Genomic DNA, 21,582 nt, shown 5'->3' with positions numbered 1-21,582 from the left:
AACTTAACTCAGTATTATGGTTTAGCCTATCCCATAGCCTCTCTTGCATTCCCAGTAAAATCAACCCCACACTGATGAGACCCATCAAGGTCGAAACGGCTGTCTGTGGGTGGTTTTCTGGGTATGCACCTTAACCCTGGCTGTGCTCAAAGCTGTGACCATGCAGCAAGCTTAAGCCTATAGGGAACCATGTTAAAAATGGTTATTGAGGCAAAAAGTGACACTGTGTGCTCATTTGCATGTCATTTCCCAGAATCCCTTGCTGCAGTGGAAGTGCTGTATGCTGGGTGATAATGGGGAAAGGTGGGGTTGCAGACCTGCCTAAGACATGCAGATGAGCATACAGTTATATTTGCATATTTGCTTTCCTGTGGAGGGTTTTTGTCACTTTTTTTACTCACCATAACTTAACTCAGTATTATGGTTTAGCCTATCCCATTGTCTCTCTTGCATTCCCAGTAAAATCAACCCCACACTGATGAGACCCATCAAGGTCGAAACGGCTGTCTGTGTGTGGGTGGTTTTCTGGGTATGCACCTTAACCCTGGCTGTGCTCAAAGACGAAGACCTCTGTGAAAGGGTGAAACGCGTAGAGGGGGAGATGCTGGTGTAGCCCTGTGTGTGTCCAATAAAGTTTTGTGAAGAATACCCTGGGAGCTTTTTTCCGGACATGCGCAGTAGCGCCGTTTCCTTCCAATTTCATGCACCTTAACCCTGGCTGTGCTCAAAGCTGTGACCATGCAGCAAGCTTAAGCCTATAGGGAACCATGTTAAAAATGGTTATTGAGGCAAAAAGTGACACTGTGTGCTCATTTGCATGTCATTTCCCAGAATCCCTTGCTGCAGGGAAGTGCTGTATGCTGGGTGATAATTGGAAAAGGTGGGGTTGCAGACCTGCCTAAGACATGCAGATGAGCATACAGCTATATTTGCACATATATATATATATATATATATATATATATATATATATATATATATATATATATTATACATACATACGTTGTGATTTCTACAATAGTTTTATATAATGTCTTATTTATCATTGATGTTCATATACGTGTAACACTTTTTCTTTTTTATTTGTTTTATCACCAAAGGTGATAAAATACACTCTGGACCCAGTGTGGAAGCCATTTACGCTGCCTTTCCAGTCCTTATGCAATGGAGACATTGAGAAGCCAATAAAGGTGACTGTTTTTTTAAAGACATAGAATGTAACCGCTTTCTAGAAGCACATCTTTCAGTTTTTGTTTTAGTAAAACATTATTGTTCAATTAGCACCATTTAGCCTATGGAGGCGACGGAGAATAACGTGGTCAGATCTGCACTTCTGTAGGCACAAGAATAAAGGAGATATGGTGTTTTCTATCCCGCGAGCACTTTACAGCGTGCCATAGAGGACACTGGTTCAGCAACTCCTTGGGCTTATTCATTGTCTTGAATGGGACTTTCTTTGCGGTAGTGCAGAATCGGCTTCATTGTTTCTAGTACAGCAGGAGAAGACTTGTGGAGCTCAATGAGCCTGATGGAGAGCCGTGTATTTGGTCAGCTTCTTTTTACAATATTACCCTTCCTCAAAAGGTTACAAAAGCACAAATCCTTGCGGGAGAGAGCAAGGGACAGCTTCTTTAGTTAGCACTGGAATCCAAATGCGGTGAAATGATAACGTAATATAAAACTCGACGTTTAATTTAAAACCTACTGTATATTAGAATAGTGTGACGCGCAAGCAATGACGCGTAGACAACACAATCTATGAATAAATGAGTGAGCCGCATAGCACACAGATGAGAGAATGTGTGCCCTATGTATCGCCACTGAGTATTAGAAGTGTGTGTATTGACGGACTGATGGTAACCCCTAGATTCCTTGACCGGTGTGTGCTCTAAGATATCTTAGAAGTCGTTATCTTCTAGAAGGTATGGGGGGTATTGGTGGCGTATCGTAGCCACGCTGTCTCTCCAAGGAGACTGGCCAGTTAGTTTGATGTCTGGATAGAGCTATTACTAAACAACCAACCTAGTACTAAGAAACTGTGTCCATCTGCACTCTAACAGCGTGACAACTATACCATAGAAGTACGGTGGTAATCATTTTATATCTATACACCCTTCCAACCCGACCAGTCTCCCCCAAATTGTTGGAGAGATAGTGTGGCTACGATCCGCCACGATACTGCCCATATTTTCTAGAAGGTAACGACTTCTAAGGCTGCACTTATAGTGCCAGCTACGGCTACGAGTGACATCACCCGTAAAGTTGTAATTTGAGTTTGAGACGTCTCTTGCTACAAGGGGAGTGATGTGAGGCAAGGGGGGAAGGCAGAGGGGTGGAGACAAGAGCAAGGGGGAGGCTGAAATGGAGAGGACTTGTAATTTCTGTTTGTATGCTGAATGTACTTTACTTTTACTTTTAAATTACGGGATAATTTACTATTTTAAAGTTAATATAGTGTGTTTCACTTGACACACACACACACACATCCCTCCGCTCAAGCCACGACCCCCTCCCTGTCAAACCTCCCGCTCCCGCTCCCTACAGACCGCATATCGCGGTCTGTGTATGTCAGCGCACCGCCTGTTTGCAGTGCGCGTGCGCTGACTCTGGGAGCGGGGCCTTAGCCTAATACTCAGTGGCGAGACATAGGGCACACATTCTCTCAGCCGTGTGCTATACGGCTCTTGCATTTATTCATAGATTTTGTGTTGTCTAAGCGTCATTGCTTGTCACACTATTTCTATATAGGTTTTAAATGAAGTTTTATATTACGTTATAATTTCCCCACATTTGGATTTGAGTACTAACTAAAGGAGATCTCTCAAAGATTTGTGCTTTTGTATATTGACCCAGCTCCTCCTAGCACCTTACCAACTCGTAGTCTGCAGCAAGCGCTGCCTTCCTCACCCATCCCTGCCCTTCCCTTAGTATTCCTCAAAAGGTTACCTTTACAAGCCATCATTTCCAATGTTTACATAGTCATCAGTTATTACAAATATCGAAACCTGCACATATCATAACACTATATACAATAAAACAAACCATAAAGTATGCCATTTTAAACAGATTGACCCTTGAAGGCTGCAATTTGCGCACCATTAGTGGAGATGGTCTCCCAACAGGGACTTTGGAACATTGAGCAGAGGACATTAGTAAAAGGGAGATCATTGTGCAATGAGAACGGATTGCTTCTTTCCTCAGGTCATGTGCTACGACCACGATAATGACGGCGGTCATGATTTCATTGGAGAGTTTCAGACATCGGTGATCAAGATGTGTGAGGCTCGCGATTCCACCGCGGTGAGTTTATTTATACGTCGCTTAATGAACAGTGTAGGTAAACCCTGCTGTGTGGCTGTGCCAAGGACACGTGTGTGTCATTGCCACTCACGGGCTTATCAGATGAATCAGATGAAGTATCTGCACCACAAATTAGCCACCAACATCTAAACTCTATTGTTATTATTCTTTATTTGTAAAGCAAACCAGAAGGTGTTATAATATACTGGAGTGTAATCCTACAATAGACTACAAGAAAGAACTATTTCTGATCCTAATAAAAGCTCTGAATAAGGATATTATTGGTAAACGGGAATATGAAGATATGGCAACCAAATCACAAACGGTGTCCCTGTCACGGTAGCTTGTTTCCGGGTATAATATACACCAAATATCTGGGTTGAATTGAACACGACTTAGATATAATAAATATAGTCTATTCCTTAAAGAAGGAGAACACACAAGATGATACAAATAACAGACAAGAAATGGACACTTAAGGGTTGGACAATGAAGCAATCAGGTACAGGATTGGCAATTCATTTAGCAATACAGGTTCAAATGAAGACATCACGAAGGACACGAAAGACCCTGGGCATAGAGCTTACACTCGTTTATATGGAGTTTCACTCCTATACCCTGGCATTGAGTGCAAGTCATTGGAGGACAATTATCTACACCCAATCCCTCCTTGCCACCTCACTTGAGAGGCAAAGTAATACCTGCCATTGGGTGGATATTAGTCTAATCAGGGGCTTATTTCCCTAGCCCCCCTCCCACAAGACTGGCGTCGCTCAGTCTGCTTGGGATAGGAAACCCTTTGTTCCAAAGTGTGAAACAAAACACTTATCCCAAGTACCCACGTCCTGCTCTGTTTTGTTGTAGCATACACAAGCAGGGTGGGGGAGCCTTTGATCAGGGGGTTTATTGTAGACCACTTGTCTCCCCCATGAGCATTAACATACCATATGGGCTCTGTGCTTTTATACCAGACCCAGAATACAATACATTCTTTAATATCTACATATATTAAAAGAATCCGTTCTGAGGGTCTGAGCAGGCTGAAATTTGCCAGGTCCTCATGCCGGAGGACCCTTGCCATAGTGGCCAAATATCAGCCTTCCGCGACCCCCAGAACCGGAGATACAAAAATACAGTTGAAAAGCACATTACAAAAGTGGCTTTTTTCTGCCATGCAAGTCAATGGCAGAAACCTAAACTTTACCGTTACCCAGACACTGTTCTATTGCCCCGAGAGGGTCACTATTTGCCATGCAATCCTGCCGGAACTAGGACTACATGGTGACCGAATCTCAGCCCTCTAGGTTGAACAGAACCAGAGTTATGGGTTCCAGGTTTCTGGTCATTCTGACTTAGCCGTTTTTTCCACGCGGCTTCCCTCCATTAAAATTAATAGGGCCGGCGCCTCCATAGAAAATGCATGGGCCGGCGCCACCATAGGATTTAATGGGACCTCCGCTACCATTGAAGTACATGGGACACACACACTTTTTAACAGTTAACCCTACTCCGTTCGGTTAAGGGGAGAGGGCTGGAAATTGCCATGCAGTCATGCCGGAGCAGTGACTACATCCTTGCCAACTCCCAACCCTCCGGTCCCCACGGAACCGGAGTTATGGGTTTTCAGTTTACCCTGTTTCACACTTAGTGTTTGAAAGCCACGCAGCTTTCTCCGCCATTACAGTCAATGGTAGGACCCTCCTTGCCGGCGCGACCCTTTCCTGCCACCATTAATTGTGGGACCCTGTTGGGGTCAAGTGAGGGAGTTACTAACATCTAGGGGCAAAAGGAATTTTATTTCTGGGTGCCCTAGAACAAAAGTTCCCACACCAATTGGCCGTGAACTTGACCGAGGCCCTAGTTCCCACGCCAATTGCGCGATCAAAGCTCTTTTTTTTGACAATGTTACCGCTCTTGTGGTTTTGCGGTCTGGCAGGCTGTTAGCTCGTCTCCGGAGGTCAGCTTCCAGGAATCCCCATTGAAATGCAGTACTCCATTCACTTTCAATGGGGAACCGTCGCTCCTCCTCTCGAGCGCCACCTGCAGGTCTTCTATGGAAACGGGCCCAAATCGCCGGAATCTCCATAGGATTGTATTGAGCCCCAACGGCGACCTATGGAGAAACTGCAAAATGGAGCCTGCAAAGGCGGGAAAAGGGACAAAGGGCCATAAATACAGAATTAACATTAACCCTTTCTCTCCCGCATAGATCCCAGTGTATGTGTTGGTGCAGACACTGGAATGGGAACAATACATCTTTACAGGGGAATACACATTTGGGTGTTGAAGCAGGGTATAAACACATTACTGGACGACCGCAGTCTAGTTAACCCCTTGCCTCCCAAGTGAGAGCAGGGGGTGGCCAAATGGGGTGTAACCCCTTTAATACCGGGCCAAACCCCCTCTCCCATGACAGCCCCTTTCTATAGTTTACCTAAAATTCATCAAAATCAAGAGAGATCACCGGGGAGAACGATCGTCTCAGGCAACGGTTGTTTCTCGGAAAAAAATTGTATCTTTGTGGACAAAGTTTTACCCTTTGGTTACTTGCCTTCCCTCTTAAGTACGAGATACAAAGGACACACTGAGCCAACTGAATGGGGTCACAGTCACTGCAGACACCTTTTTAGTAAGTCTAGACGTTATCTTTGTACACCAGTATCATTCACAAAAACCACAAGGATCACTAGAGATGTATTGAACATCCTGCCGCTGGCCTCCTCAACGCATCACTCCTTACCTTTATAAAAGATGAAGCAATGTCGTTTACGGAGTATATACCATATACCATTTTATGTACACTGACCACATTGATATCTGATACTGATCAGGTACGTAGATGACATTTTGTTTGTGTAACGGCACTAAAAACGACTTCATCAGTTTGTAGGAATTCTAAATAACAACACATTGAATTTTAAACTAACCATGCAAATGAGTAAAAACTGCATTACATTTCTTGATTTGTCTATCAAGAAGGATGAGACGGGCTGTATACAGATCACTGTGTAAAGGAAAAAAATGGCTACAAACAATCTTTTATTAGCTCAATGATCAACACCCCAGAAACGGTGTCAGGAATACCTTTTGGACAGTACCTTCGATTGAGGCGTTTACAGTACAAGCGAAAGACGTGAGAGTTCGTTTTCTTGACTGAGGTTACGGTATTAAGACATTGAAAAGGGCCTATAACCAGGCGCTAGGTAGTGAGAGGGATACTCTTCTTGTCGACCATCCACAGCCACAACCCCCCCAAAAAAACAAATAGCCTACACCGTGTTGGAACGTATAATAAAAGGTGGAATAACATAAAAAAATATTTTTTGGCAAGCACTGGCATCTCCTACTATCAGATGAGGACATCAAACGGATTCCCACCCCAGTGATCACCAGCAGGCAGTCCAAAATCTGAAGGACATGCATAGTCATTATCAGAGATCAAGATCGACGAATTGGCACACTCTAGTACTGAAAGGGATGTACAGGTGTAATGACTGAAAAGCGTGCGCCTATGTGAACCCCTCAAACATTACCAAATTATGTATAAACAGCGCAACGTGCCATAGATGCATTTGTCAATTCTAAAACCGTCAATGTGATATATATGATCACATGCATCAGTGGAATGCATTATGTCGGGAAGACGACGAGACAGCTACGCGGAAACCTGGTTCGATTCCCGGTGTTGTCTTCTTGTGACCTTGGGCAAGTCACTTTTATCTCCCTATGCCTCAGGCACCAAAAAAAAACATAGATTGTAAGCTCCACGGGGCAGGGACTGTGTCTGCAAAATGCCTTTGTAAAGCGTTACATAAAACTAGCAGCGCTATACAAGAACAAGCAAACAATTATTATTATATTATTATTATATGAGAAGCCAGTGTATGAATTTGCATCAACCGTGTCAAAAGCAGCAGAGAGATCCAGGAGAATTACTACAGTACATAGAAGTGACCCTTAGATTTAGTAGGTCACTGGCCACATTTGTTAGTGCTGTCTCATTGGAGTTTAGAGGCCGGAAACCAGATTGCAAAGAGTCAAGCAGGGTGTTGGAGGCGAGAAAGTGAGTCTGTCCAGTGTATACAAGTTGCTCAAGTAGCTTGTAGGCAATGGGGAGGAGAGATAGGGCGGTAGTTGGAGAGGGAGGCTGGGTCAAGAGAGGGTATCTTTAGAATGGGTGTGATGATAGCGTGTTTAAAGGAATATGGGAATGTGCCAGAGATGTGTTAAGGAGGCGAGTTAGGGTGGGGGTTAGTGTGCCAGAGAAGGAATGGAGGGGATAAGGTCAAGCGGGCAGGTTGTAGGGTGAGATGATGAGAGGCGCACTAAGACTCCATCCTCAGTCATGGGAAATGATCTAAGGGTGGATTTAGGTGTGCGCGGGGAGGTTGGTGTGCGCGGGGAGGTTGGTGTGCGCGGGGAGGTTGGTGTGCGAGGGGAGGTTGGTGTGCGAGGGGAGGTTGGTGTGCGAGAGGAGGTGGCGCGGGGAGGTTGGTGTGCGCGGGGAGGTTGGTGTGCGCCGGGAGGTTGGTGTGCGAGGGGAGGTTGGTGTGCGCGGGGAGGTTGGTGTGCGAGGGGAGGTTGGTGTGCGAGAGGAGGTGGTGAGGGAAGGTTGGTGTGCGCGGGGAGGTTGGTGTGCGAGAGGAGGTGGTGAGGGGAGGTTGGTGTGCGCGGGGAGGTTGGTGTGCGAGGGGAGGTGGCGAGGGGAGATTGGTGTGCGAGGGGAGGTTGGTGTGCGAGGGGAGATTGGTGTGCGAGGGGAGGTGGCGAGGGGATGTTGGTGTGCGAGGGGAGGTAGGTGATGCGTGTTGTACTTGACATGAAGAGACGTCATGTCTGATTGTCAACTCTAAGCCCAAATATCCTAAACAATGAATGTTTCCCCTAATCCTCTTCAATCTTCATTTCCAAATATCTATTAAAACAAAATGCAATTAGAAAGTCTTGTTGATTTTAGTGCTCGAAATTAGCGCGAGCCTAAAACGTTCTCCTAAACACAGTATTTGATTGTAATGCCTTTTTCATCGAACTTATTCCAGGTAGAATTTGAATGCATCAATCCAAAAAAGCAAAAGAGAAAAAAAAACTACAAAAATTCTGGAATCATTCTTATAAGGTCCTGTAAGGTAAGAGCAGTCGGATTTCGGTAAAACACACGACTAGAAGACGCCTCCTCCCGAAACAGGAGGGGGCCGGCGCTCCAGAGGTCATCATCCAAAAAAAGAATTTAAATTCACATTATCTGTGTGGATTCAAATTCTCTTTTTTTTTTTTTGGTATGAAGACCTGCGGAGCGCCGGCTGCTTCTTGTTTTAGGCTATGGCCCCGCTGTCTGCGCGGTGCGTGCAGCCCTGATCCCCGGGCTGCAGTGAGCTGCCGGGGGGGGCGTGGCGGGGGCGCCGCCATGACATCACCTGGCAGGTTCGCCCTCATGGGCTGAACCGCAGGGGGCGTGACCACCGCGCTTTTCGCCAGTATTGAGCTCAATTTTCCGGTCTTCTGGAAAAACTGTCCGCGCAGCGCGGCAGCCACCCCTTGTAGTGGGCTCGGCCCCATTGAGGGGCGGCTCTTGTCCCTGTAGCGGGGACCTGGCCTTAGCAGCATGTGTCCTGTAGTGTAGGTCTCCTCAGCGGGGGGGGGGGGGGGGTTGCTGTGCACCTGAGGCAGTTGCATAAATTCAGTAAGTGCCCCATATTCTTTCTTCTAAACACATGACGGGGACACCAGGATTTAGGAATAAATATTCTCTGCAGCAGCCCAGACGAGGAGCAGCTTTCTGCATGTGACAAAACGTGGTATACGCAGCGCAGCCGCAAAATAGTATTTAGATCTGCCGTCCTAGAGATCTTGCTGCGTGTCACCTTGCACGACCCATTGTGGTCTCTAACATGGGTAAATACCCAATGGGAGATCCATTCAATCAGCATACATCATTGCTCTGAATGTTCACTCATGTGGCTTTAAGGGACTGCCACAGTGTAGATTAGGGCCACTGAAGTCAGGTTTCCGTATGACAGTGTCCCGATCAGCACCATGGCAGTTTAATGCATAACCTCCTATGTCTACTAATAAAACACTTAGGGGGTGCTACTAATAAAACACTTAGGGGGTGCTACTAATAAAACACTTAGGGGGTGCTACTAATAAAACACTTAGGGGGTGCTACTAATAAAACACTTAGGGGGTGTTATCTGTTTTCCAGATTTGTATGCAAAGTATGTCTTCTCTTTCAGATTACAAGAGATTACTCCTTTCTCGATTACATACTTGGAGGGTGTCAGTTAATGTTTACTGTAAGTAGTACATCTAGTAATATATCTGTATGCCATCTCCAGTAGCCCAACTGGTTTCTTAGGGGCAGATTCACTAAGGTCGGGTTTTTACCTTTTATTCAAGTCAGTAGGAGTTACCGCCGGACAAAGTTTGTTACCCAGAATCGGTTCTCAGTGAAATAAATATATCACAGACACACAGAAAGCCGCATGCACGCCAATATAGTATGGTACCCAAAAGCTACCATATATACTATAATGTAATAGTAGCCAGCGGTGCTCCAGCGATAGGAATAATATAAGAACAACAAAAAAAAGGTTTCCCAGGGGAACACACGGGTGTACCAAATAAATAACAATTGTATTGAATACATAAAAACAGGGGAGAAAGAATAAAATGGAGGAGGCTCCAAACCAACTCCTCAAGGGACCAGAAGGGCCAAGTTAGAAACACTGGGACATACCATAGCATGATGGCTCTGACCTATAAATGAACACAGAAAAAGTATCCAGGTCTGGAGACTCCTTGCAGTCTGCACACACACCCCTCAGTGATGTTCTGGCTCTGCACTTGTAGTCTGACTGATATGATCTCCCCATAAAGGCCATACCGTGATGATCTCATGCCCATGGATAGGCAGGCACTATATAGCAACAGATCTACAGTGTATAATAGGTTACCGTTAAATAAATGGCCACGTCGGACACACCTTAAGAAAAAAGTAGAATAAATGTTCATTATGGGACAAGCGTTTCAATGCCCACGATTAGTTCGGGTTTATTAGAGTTTACCTGACATGTTTTATCTGGATAAATGTCTACGAACTATGTGATCCAGGAGTCATCGTAACAAGCACAGGGATGTGGGGTTTTCTTGAAATGCTTCTCAATGAGTGCAGCTGGAATCCCTATCCGTAACCCTAACCCCCTCTCACTTATATTTATTTAAAAGCATCGACTTAAACCCAACACGTCCATTCCTCCGATGTCACTGAAGTGTGGCTTATTCTTTCTCAGCTACCGAGTACGTTATAAAATGGCTCGGAGAACTTTTTAAGGAAGGAAGTTGTGGTGGGAAGAGCTGATGTGAAACCGCTCATTACAGGTTATCGTAAATTGCATAGAAACTGACCACAAATGGATGTGTATGCACAGTACACATGTACACCGGTGCACAAACCCGTGTGCTGCGTGTGCAGACATATGGAAACTATTAGCAGGGAGAAGCTGATTGGAACATACTTTAAAAACAAACATTGTTGTTGACCCAAATAGCTTTTTATACAAATTCTTGTGCGATCTTAAAAACCCCACTGCAAATCTTTACAGAAGATCCACACAAATATTGTGAGGTTACATTATATTCTTAGGTTGGAATTGACTTTACAGCATCGAACGGAAACCCCCGCGAGCCCTCGTCCCTGCACTACATCAGCCCGATGGGAACGAACGAGTACCTCTCCGCTCTGTGGTCGGTTGGACAGATCATTCAGGATTATGATTCGTAAGTGAAGAAATTCCGACTTCATTCCCGCTCCTGTTCAGTCCCGGCCGAGCTGCTCACAATATTGGGGGCAATGTTTACTAACTGATTTATTTTTTTTTTTTACTAATAAAATATTTTTTTTAACTAAAAGTTAAAACACAAACCCCGCAGCATCTCGCTGCTGTGACTGGCCACTGATACTGTGCGGCAGGGATCGCAGCATTGTTCCTGGAGATGAATAGATATTTCGCAGATTTGTACTGGATTGATGCGCTCTCCAACGCTCATGCCCCAAAACAACATGTTGACCCCCTTTCTACCCAGCTGCTCAGGAACTAGTGAAAGTAATGGCTGATTGTATTGCGTTTATTCAGCAGTACCGATAAATGTGCTTTGTCATGTTGGTTGAGCGCCCAAATTGTTACTCTCTCTATCCTCTACAAACTCCTCCCTCCTGGTCCACACACAACATCACCATACACCCTGGACTACTCAAAAGCCTTGGGTCTGTAATGTTATTTATATCGGCGTTGTGCAGGTAAAACAGATGTAACTGTTGTTTGGCACAAACGGAATTGATTTCAGAATAATCCAACCCTACGAGATGAATAACACTGTGTTCTTCTTCTTCTTTGTAGCGATAAGTTGTTTCCTGCTTTGGGGTTTGGTGCTCAGCTGCCCCCCGACTGGAAGGTAAAGGGCTTTTATTTATAAAGTATTTAAACAAAAAGATGAAGACGTGGTACAGCGCCCACTTATGTTATTAGATCAGAATGGGCAGAGGGCTGGGTTTTTAGGAAGGGGTCGGGCTTTCTGTGGCTAATTTCCATGTTTGTTTCTCAGGTGTCTCATGAATTTGCCATGAATTTCAACCCTACAAGTCCCTTTTGTTCAGGTCGGTCTGCTGATGCATTTCTGTATTATATACTTGTTCGAAATTGCTAAAAATAAAATAAAAAAAATGATAAAATAAAAATATTTAGGATCTAATATTAGTGTTGTTTCCCTGAATGAGACCAAAGACCGCAAAGGTGTATTAAAGCAGCAATCCCCCCACATGTTTCAGCTCCGGGATCCCCTTATTCCCAAGATACTTACAGTTACAGGTGTAGCGCTCCATACCCCTCTGGGGAGGGTGGGGGGTTTAAATCTCCTTTGTCACCTGTTGTGACTGCCCATTGGGAAACCGCAAAGGGATTTACCTTTACCAGTTAGTCTGGGAGGACACTGAGCTGAAAATGAAAATACAGTACTGTGGTTCAGCTATGGGGACCCAGTGTCTAAAGACCGTGTGTGTATATGTATACACACACGTGTGTGTGTGTGTGTGTGTGTGCGTGTGTGTGTATACACACACACAGCTTTTTCATTCTTTTTCCTTCCCTATAGTTGTTTATAAGTTGTATTATTTGTTTTACCTATATAGCCATTAACACTTCCTGCTCTCTTTGGCTTTAGGCGTGGAAGGCATTATAGAAGCATATTCAGCCTGTCTGCCTCATCTCCGTTTCTACGGACCAACAAACTTTTCTCCAATCATTAACCATGTCGCCCGATTCGCTGCCCAAGCAACTCAGCAGGAATCAGCAAGTGTGAGTGCACAGCGCCGCCCTGACCCAGTACCTCGCTATGTATCCAAACAGCGCCGCCCTGACCCAGTACCTCACTATGTATCCAAACAGTGCCGCCCTGACCCAGTACCTCACTATGTATCCAAACAGCGCCGCCCTGACCCAGTACCTCGCTATGTATCCACACAGCGCCACCCTGACCCAGTATCTCGCTATGTATCCAAACAGCGCCGCTCTGACCCAGTATCTCGCTATGTATCCAAACAGCGCCGCTCTGACCCAGTATCTCGCTATGTATCCAAACAGCGCCGCTCTGAACCAGTATCTCGCTATGTATCCAAACAGCGCCGCTCTGACCCAGTATCTCGCTATGTATCCAAACAGCGCCGCCCTGACCCAGTTCCTCGCTATGTATCCAAACAGCTGCCCCCGAGCGCGTGCTTTACTCATCCTCCTGCGCTGCCCCCGAGCGTGTGCTTTACTCCTCCTCCTGCGCTGCCCCCGATCGCGTGCTTTACTCCTCCTCCTGCGCTGCCCCCGAGCGCGTGCTTTACCCCTCCTCCTGCGCTGCCCCCGAGCGCGTGCTTTACTCCTCCTCCTCCTGCGCTGCCCCCGAGCGCGTGCTTTACCCCTCCTCCTGCGCTGCCCCCGAGCGCGTGCTTTACCCCTCCTCCTGCGCTGCCCCCGAGCGCGTGCTTTACCCCTCCTCCTGCGCTGCCCCTGAGCGCGTGCTTTACTCCTCCTCCTCCTGCGCTGCCCCCGAGCGCGTGCTTTACTCCTCCTCCTCCTGCACTGCCCCCGAGCGCGTGCTTTACTCCTCCTCCTGCGCTGCCCCCGAGCGCGTGCTTTACCCCTCCTCCTGCGCTGCCCCCGAGCGCGTGCTTTACTCCTCCTGCGCTGCCCCCGAGCGCGTGCTTTACTCCTCCTCCTGCGCTGCCCCCGAGCGCGTGCTTTACCCCATCTCCTGCGCTGCCCCCGAGCGCGTGCTTTACTCCTCCTGCACATGAAGGAATTAATACGGATTCATTCACACAATTAAACGTGTTGCCTTTTAAGGGTTGTAACCATCACCGGGTTGTTTACCAGATTGCTTCCCAGACTTCCCATTTTGTTTTTCTAATTTTTCCCCCCGTAAAACATTTACACGGCTATGGGGATCCTCCCCGGCTGAACAGCGCTGTCTGATCTCCACGGGTCCCGAGATACTTGCCGATAAAGTTGCTGGTGTTTCTACTTCCACTAGGAACATCAAAATGGCCACCCGATCCCACGGGTCTTGCGAGCCAATAGGAAATCGCAACGCCATCATATGATGATGTGGCTTCCTATTGGACGACCTCAGGCGCCATCTTTGAACACTGGTCTCTAAACCAGTTAAGTATATCAGGAATCGGGGGTTCTTGGAGCTAACATTTATTGGGGTTAGCTCCTGCGGACCCCCTGGTTCAAAGTCTGTAACAGAAGAAATAATAATAAAAAAGACGATTTGAAATTGGCAGCATTGGGTTAGGGTTGTTGCTTTAAGTTATCAAGGGAAGGGAGTAGGGGTGCAAGCTCTTGCTACAGTCTAGTAGATGCGGCGGCGGGTAAACGAGTATACAGATACTTACCGAAGTAAGAAAAGAGCCCCTATAGACAAGCACTCACGTCCAGCGATGGGTGAATAATCGTCCATTACTGTTATTGGTTTTTCTATCTTTAGTCACACCAGCTGACCCTTATACCAGGAGCGACACCTAGATCTTTTTGACCAAGGGTCTCTGGACCCAGATTAGACCTAACCTAGTGAGGCTTCTGATTACCCCAGCTTTCCCACTATCCCCAGCTATCTCACTATCCCATCTAGAGGTCATTATACCTCTATTTGGGTATTTACCCCATATTTGCTGGGCTCACACTGTTACCTAGCACTCTTTTGAGCCTCTATTTTAATTTGTGTGATGTTTACACGTCTTATGTTTATCCACCATTATTTTACTATATATACACGCTGTATTAAAGGTTAAGTTTACTAATACAACGTGTTCACCCATCGCTGGGCGTGAGTGCTTGTCTACAGGGACTCTTCTCTTGCTTAGGCAAGTATCTGTATACTTGTTGATTTTAGGTCCAACATTTTCCATCTACAGCTCAACCCCCTTATAACGCTGTGCTTGGGGTCCAAAGAATCACATCGCGTTATAAGCGTATTGCGTTAGAAATAATGTACAATTGTATGCATTGTTCAATAAAGTATTTAAGATACCAACAATCGTGTTGTAAAGTATTCATAAATACGAAAATTGGGAGCCACGCTTGCATCGCGTTATAAGCGGATCCGCGTTGTAGCGGATCGCGCTATAACGGGGTTGAGCTGTATTTAGTAGGACTAATGAGGCATCCTCGGAAACAAGTATTCTCTCTAATGCCTGGTGTTGTTTTTTCTTTTGCAGCAATATTTTGTCCTTCTCATTATAACAGACGGCGTTATTAGTGACATGGACGAGACGCGGCACGCGATCGTGCAAGCGGCGAAGCTTCCCATGGCAATCATCATCATCGGTGTAGGGAACGCAGACTTTTCAGCCATGGAGTTCCTGGACGGTGATAACCGGGTGCTCAGGTCGTACACAGGAGAAGAGGCATCTCGCGATATTGTACAATTTGTACCATTCCGGGACTTCCGCAATGTAAGTAAATGAGGTTAGAAATACACGCGATGAATGGCTGAAAGTTACAGATAAAACTGTGAGCATTCGTCCTGGTCTTTTAAAATAATAATAAAATATATATATATATTATTATGAAAGATTCCTGGTTATTTTTGCGCAGTTTCTCACTTCTTGGGCCGGATACATCAAGTTACGGTAACCTTATAATGCGGTATTGGCGCCAACAACGTGCAACGTTGCACCGCCAAAAGTAAAGCACATTTAACGGATCCGTTACAAGCAACTGGATCCAAGAAAACACAGGCATAATACCGCATTTTTAGGTAAAAACTGCCATACATCAAGTTCCGATATTCATCAGAACGGGATGAACGGCAGAAACACCGCAAATAATTTATCGCCTAGTCCAGGCTGGCCAATGTATATAATGGCCATTATACATAGGCCAGCTCAGCTAAACCAACCTGAAATGGATCAAATATGACTTTTAAGACATTGCACGTACTTATTAACCCTGTAGAAGTCCACAGGTCAACTAGTCATGAGTTTCCATGGCAAGCTGACCACAAAGGGCGAATATAAACATAACTTCACTACCTACCTTAGTGCATGCGATGCTTTACTATTTGCTAAGGTAATTAAGGGGTTAACCTGTCCCCCCTCCCCCCCTGGGAGGCCTAACGAGTCTCCCCGGGGCAACAAACGCCTACCCCCCCAACAAACACACCCACCCCCTCTAGACTAATGCACAAGATCCCTATTAGCCAAATGTGGCTAATAGTGGTTTGGGGCATTAACAAAAAATATATAGATTTAAAAAAAAAAAAATTATAATCACATTCAAAATACATTTTACGCAAAGAACCATTGATTGTCACTGTGGATAACTAGGCCTTCTCAGTGGGGGGCTTAGAATGCCACATTTTCAATAAATGGTAAGCTGTAATACAAACAAAAATGAACACTATTAAAATACATTAATAATTATCCCCTTAACCACTTTAGTGGTTTACCCCCTCCCCTGGCCCTATAACGGGCAATAGTCCTATTAGGCAAATGTCGCTAATCAGACTTTTGCCCATTAAAAAGCATTTTTTAAAAATGATATATATATATAATATATCAAATACGAATAGACGATACTGTTCTGTGGCTAATGAAATGATACACACACACACACACACACACACACACACACACACACACACGTACATAATAAATATGAAGCCATTAAATCCATTGATTGGCACTGTTCCTACCTAAGCCCTCAACGGGGGCCTAGATATGCACATTGCCAATCAATCAACACCCTAAATAAATGTTACTTACCCCTGCTGGGGTGAAGGCTGCCGTCCTCATCGTCCAGGGGCAGCCGCTGCCACATCCAATAAAGGGCCGATGCCCAACCATAAAATTGATTGGCAATGTGCGATATTAACTCCACGTTAACAGAGTTTGATGTATCCGGCCCATAAAGAGAACCGCTCATTTATGAAATGAAAGAAGCTTTATAATGCAGCGAGGAATGAAAGGACACCACAACCTATGGAGGTCATTCATTAAACCAGTGGGGCGATATCGCATGGAAACTCCTATTGACTCCACTAGTAGTTTCTGTGCCATAGTACCCTGATTGGCACATCACAGTTTGATGAATAACCCCCCCCACCCCCCCACCCCTGTATCCCGTCTTAACACATCCTGCCTCTACCCTATTTAGGCACCTAAAGAAACCCTGGCCAAGGCTGTGCTGGCAGAACTCCCGCAGCAAGTTGTAGACTATTTCAAGAATCAGAATCTGCCTCCTATCAAGTGTGAGGCTGTATAACAGTCCCGTGTGCAGAACACATTCAGTGAGATGTTTACAGATGTTATATCGATAACATTATTTCCCCTACGAACAGTCATTGTCTGTATACAAATACAGTCAGGCTCTCCCCCCCCCCCAAATAGATATATGGCATCGACAATCAATCGTACTCCCTGTATACACAGCACAAATATGTCTTGCTGACCAGCAGCATTGAAGCCAGAGTATCCTTTTCCGTGTGTTCTCGCTGCGGAAGACATGTCTGGTTGGCAAAGCTTCCGTATTGTGCCATGTCCGACTCTCGGGGTGCAGCATTTTATATTACAGCACTTACTCCCTCACCAGCTGTCTCTGTAACTCTCCCAACATACCACTTAGATTGTAAGCTCTTCGGGGCAGGGATTTCCTTTCCTATTGTCTGATTTTTGCTGCGCTTATTGTATTATTATTCCCCGTACTGTATTCATTGTGAAGCGCCGAGTACACTTTTGGCGCTATATAAATAAAGACATACAGTTGAGTACACGAAGGATCCTTATATTACAAGCACATGAAGGATCCTTATATTACACACTTCCACTAAAATGCCAGACGTAGCCAGCATTATTGCACTCGTTAATTCATCAACGCTGTAAATACAAAGCGGCACGTCATACTTTGTGTGGCATTTAATTGGTGCGGTGTCAATGGACACGCCAGCTTCGAAGCAGAGCGTCGCATACACGGGCACAATAACCGCGTCATCTGCAGAAATGTGTACACAAGTTCTAGTAAAGCTATGCTTACTGAGGCAACAAGTGATCCATGCCCACTTTGTATATCTTTATTTTAGACAGGGCAATGTGCTGAAGAGTAGAATCTGTTTACGAAGCATTAACACGTATATTGAAGAATAGAATGATTTTACTCCCAGAAACAAAGGGACAAGTATTATATATTGTATGCTATTATATGCTATCTAATTAGCAGATATTACAGAGCCTGGAGTGTTCTCTTAATGCAATGTTAATGTATCTGATCTGAACCCTAAACCCAATCTACAGGCCTGTGCCATACATTTGTGATGTTCCTCTGTTAAACCTGCAGGCATACATCCTCTAAGCCAGGGGGGCGCAAACTTTTCAGTCTGCCCCCCCCTAATTACCTTGTCTCCGGCGTCAAATGACACCGCGGGGTCATGTAACACATGGCAATCTGACTTCACGTGACCCCGCGATGTCCTTTGATGCCACATTGCCATGGCGACACGTCGCCCGAAGCCGCTGGAGACAAGGTAAAGGAACTTACAGAGGCCTCTCGCGCTCCCTCGGCATTTAATTTAAATGCATTGGGGAAGAGCGCGGGGCCACTGTAAGCGCTGGGGCGCGTCCCCCAGTTTGCGCGCCCCTGCTCTAAGCCATCGTCCATGACTAGAAATAATGTGTTCTTGCACAAAAAAAACACACGAAACAGCAGTGAGATCAGAACTTTTCTATTTGACACCTTTAAAGCAGTTGCCCATTAAAACAAATGACTTCACTAATGGAACAGAGAACACCGTTTTTCGAAATGGGAGAATGGGTTACAGTAATGGGTAATGCTGCGCTTATAGTGCCGGCGACAGCAACGTCGCGGCAAAACAAATGCATTGCCGCCGTCGTGTGTGCTTATAGTAAGCGCGACGGATTGGTCGCGATCGCTGGAAGTAATCTCTATTTGATTTTCCAGCGACCGCAGCCTAACCGTCACGTCGCCGTCACTATAAGCGCCGCCTAATGGGTTGCAATATTTGACCTTCAGGAACATTCAGTTCATTAGAGTTTATTTTCAAAGTTAAACTGCCAAGAGTGCTATCTGGGAAATAAAACATGTTTTATATTGGTGGGGCCTTGTTGTTGTACGTTCTAGCAGAGTCATGTTTAGTCCGTGCGGTGAAGAGAAGTAACATGCTAAAGAATACAACTTGTAAAATATCCCAGTGTCCAGAATACCATTCACTCATTAGATTTGCATGTCTGCTAATTCACAGTCACTAAGGCTGCGCCCATGGTTATCGCGAGCACGCTCTCAGCGCGATCAAAATGATGTGCCTCTATGAGGCTGTCCTGAGAGCGCGCAACCAGAAGTGCCGGCGCTCGCGATGCGCGAGGAAACAAATACATTTGTTACCTCGTGCGACAGCCGGGTCACACGAGCGGTTCCACCCAAAGAGGGCGAACCAGCTCCCGTGACGTCGCGTCCAATTAGAGCGCACAAATTGCTGATGCTACAGACAAGTGTGAAGCCACTTGCACGGCCGCCCGCCCCCTCCATGGACTCGGCCTAAGAGTGTGCACGTGACTCCCACTGAAACGTATCTCCATACAGAACGTGCATTCCTGCAGAGACTCGGAGAGGAAGCAGACTTTGTGTGCTAATGGAAAACAGGCTGGAGATTGTGCTAGTCGTGCTGTGTCTAGTTTGACACACAAACGCTACTTTTCATTGCTGGGTGCTGCACATTATTGGTGCTGAAAGTTCACCCAGCAGTGCAAAGATTTAGATATGATACACTGGGATTATATGTGGAATGTCCATTTTCTGTCTTCTTAATTAGGTTCTATGGCTCGTTAAAAGGACAGGGGCCTTTTAGTGTACGATAAAACGGTAACAAACTGAGCATTTATAGTACTGGCTACTCGGGCAATGACGGGGTTCAAACGTGCCTTGTATTTTGTTTCTTTGTGAATGCTTCTATATCAGTGTATTTGTTTGTTTTCCTGATATTTTGTATAAATACTAAAAAATAAATGCTGTGCCAAGTTTATAATGAGTGCATTTCACAAAAATGTCTAAGCATTGTAACGAATAGGCTATTTTTGATAGCTCTAGTCTGTTTTACCAACACATTCTGGTATGAACTTGGCCTCTGTGTTTAACCAATAGAAAATAATATAAGTATTCATCAAAACTGAAGCTGTATTTTTCTACTTATCTAGCCAGGTTCTCCTCAGAGGGCCCCTGTTATTCTGGTATTTTAAAGTACAATTGAATAAAAAGATGAGCACAGTCTTTTTTTAATATTATATGTAGCCTTCCATGTATTATTTGTCTTAACTCTGTGCCCAGGACATACTTGAAAACGAGCGGCAACTCTCAATGTACTGCTTCCTGGTAAAATATTTTATAAATAAAGTCTGTCATTTCGGTCGCAGACACAAGGCTTTGTCGAGGCAAAATGGCAGGTGGCTGCGTCTCTGCAGCCGAAACGGATTTCATGGCAGGTTTACGCAAAGGAAATACAAACACATGGTATTACAGCGCAAATTGGGTGATAAAATTAATTAAGTATGAATGAATAAAGAAACCGGTGTACAAAACATTGAAAACCAAGAATATCAGGGTCTCTCACAACGATTTCCTCCATGGACAATGAGCACTGGATATTAATGTCTTCTCTGTAGTAATCCTCATGCGCAGAAAAAGTGAGAACAAAATAGTGTCGAAGTTTACTTTCAAAAACACACAACACAGAGGGGTACAAAACTCACTCTCCCCCCGCAGGTAACACACAGTGAGTGACTTAGGGTACAGTCCAACCCAACACCAGTCACGTCATCAGCTCCAAACTTCATGCGTGCAGCTTCCCCGATCCCTCACTTCCGCATTAGGACTGTTGCTGGTTTGGCTGTAGGTACAGTGGCCTCTGTGTGTCCATTTTGGGAATCCTGCTCTTCTTATACAACCCAGACTCATTTCGGGATCTGTGTGCAAAACCGCGAAACACACCAACTGTCTCCTAGACAGAGTCTGGATCTAATCTGACTGAGATTGGCAGCTGTTTTCAGTGTTTCCCGGCCTCCATCTGAAACCATGGAGGACCAGGTGTCGACCAATCAGCACGGATGCTACGTCAGCCAATCACAGAGCAAGTGCTCTCCTGTGATGGGCCAATCAGGGCCGTGGGAGGTGACAGTGCTTTAGGACAGCCCACAGGTGAGCTTAAGGAAAGTGGGAAATTCAAACTGACCAATGGGAACGGAGTTGGTTGGGGCCAGGGTCTCCATTTCCGGCCTGATACCTCCCGCAGAGATCAATTTCTCAGAGTCTGGGATGAACAATAACTATGCTTCTGAAATGCATGTTCATCCGACCTGAGAAACACCCCTCCCCACTCCTCCAGTGTCCCAAGCAACTGGCCCAGCCCACCGGTGGAGAGCAGTCCCACTAAATGAATTACCAGCCCTGCACACAAAGGAATCGCACATACATTACATATGTCTGGGGAACAAACGGTTTTACAGGGAAAACACACTTGTCAGCCACTTTAGCTGCAATAAGATGGTCTTTCAGCCTGTAACATATGGGCAACTGCAGAGTTTAACCTTTAATATGATGACCAGTCTACCCCTGCTGTCACAGGCAGCACAGAGTGGGAGAGAGGAGCACACACATGTACACCGGGGAAAGCTTACCGTTACAATGTGCCATAGTAGGAAGACCTCTATATCGCTGAAGTTGTGAGTTGGTTAAT

The 21,582-nt window shown here is 45.5% G+C and overlaps 1 protein-coding gene across 5 annotated transcripts in view; it reads left to right on the top strand.

The window, feature by feature from the left end:
- The window catches only part of CPNE2 (copine 2), a 52,693-nt gene extending 32,559 nt beyond the window's left edge, over positions 1-20,134 (top strand). For all 5 annotated transcript variants that reach the window (XM_075576856.1, XM_075576855.1, XM_075576857.1 and 2 more), the window contains 10 exons: positions 1,101-1,190; positions 3,202-3,300; positions 8,340-8,426; positions 9,534-9,593; positions 10,943-11,076; positions 11,697-11,751; positions 11,902-11,953; positions 12,517-12,650; positions 15,062-15,298; positions 17,001-20,134. In XM_075576856.1, coding sequence (XP_075432971.1) covers positions 1,101-1,190; positions 3,202-3,300; positions 8,340-8,426; positions 9,534-9,593; positions 10,943-11,076; positions 11,697-11,751; positions 11,902-11,953; positions 12,517-12,650; positions 15,062-15,298; positions 17,001-17,108 — 1,056 coding nt within the window. In that variant the 3' untranslated portion in view covers positions 17,109-20,134. The remainder of the gene's footprint in view (positions 1-1,100; positions 1,191-3,201; positions 3,301-8,339; positions 8,427-9,533; positions 9,594-10,942; positions 11,077-11,696; positions 11,752-11,901; positions 11,954-12,516; positions 12,651-15,061; positions 15,299-17,000) is intronic.
- The last annotated feature ends 1,448 nt before the right edge of the window (positions 20,135-21,582 follow it).

This window comes from Ascaphus truei, chromosome 19 (assembly GCF_040206685.1).
Source record: "Ascaphus truei isolate aAscTru1 chromosome 19, aAscTru1.hap1, whole genome shotgun sequence".
Taxonomy (NCBI): Eukaryota; Metazoa; Chordata; class Amphibia; order Anura; family Ascaphidae; genus Ascaphus; species Ascaphus truei.
This window is presented reverse-complemented; position numbering and strand designations above follow the sequence as displayed.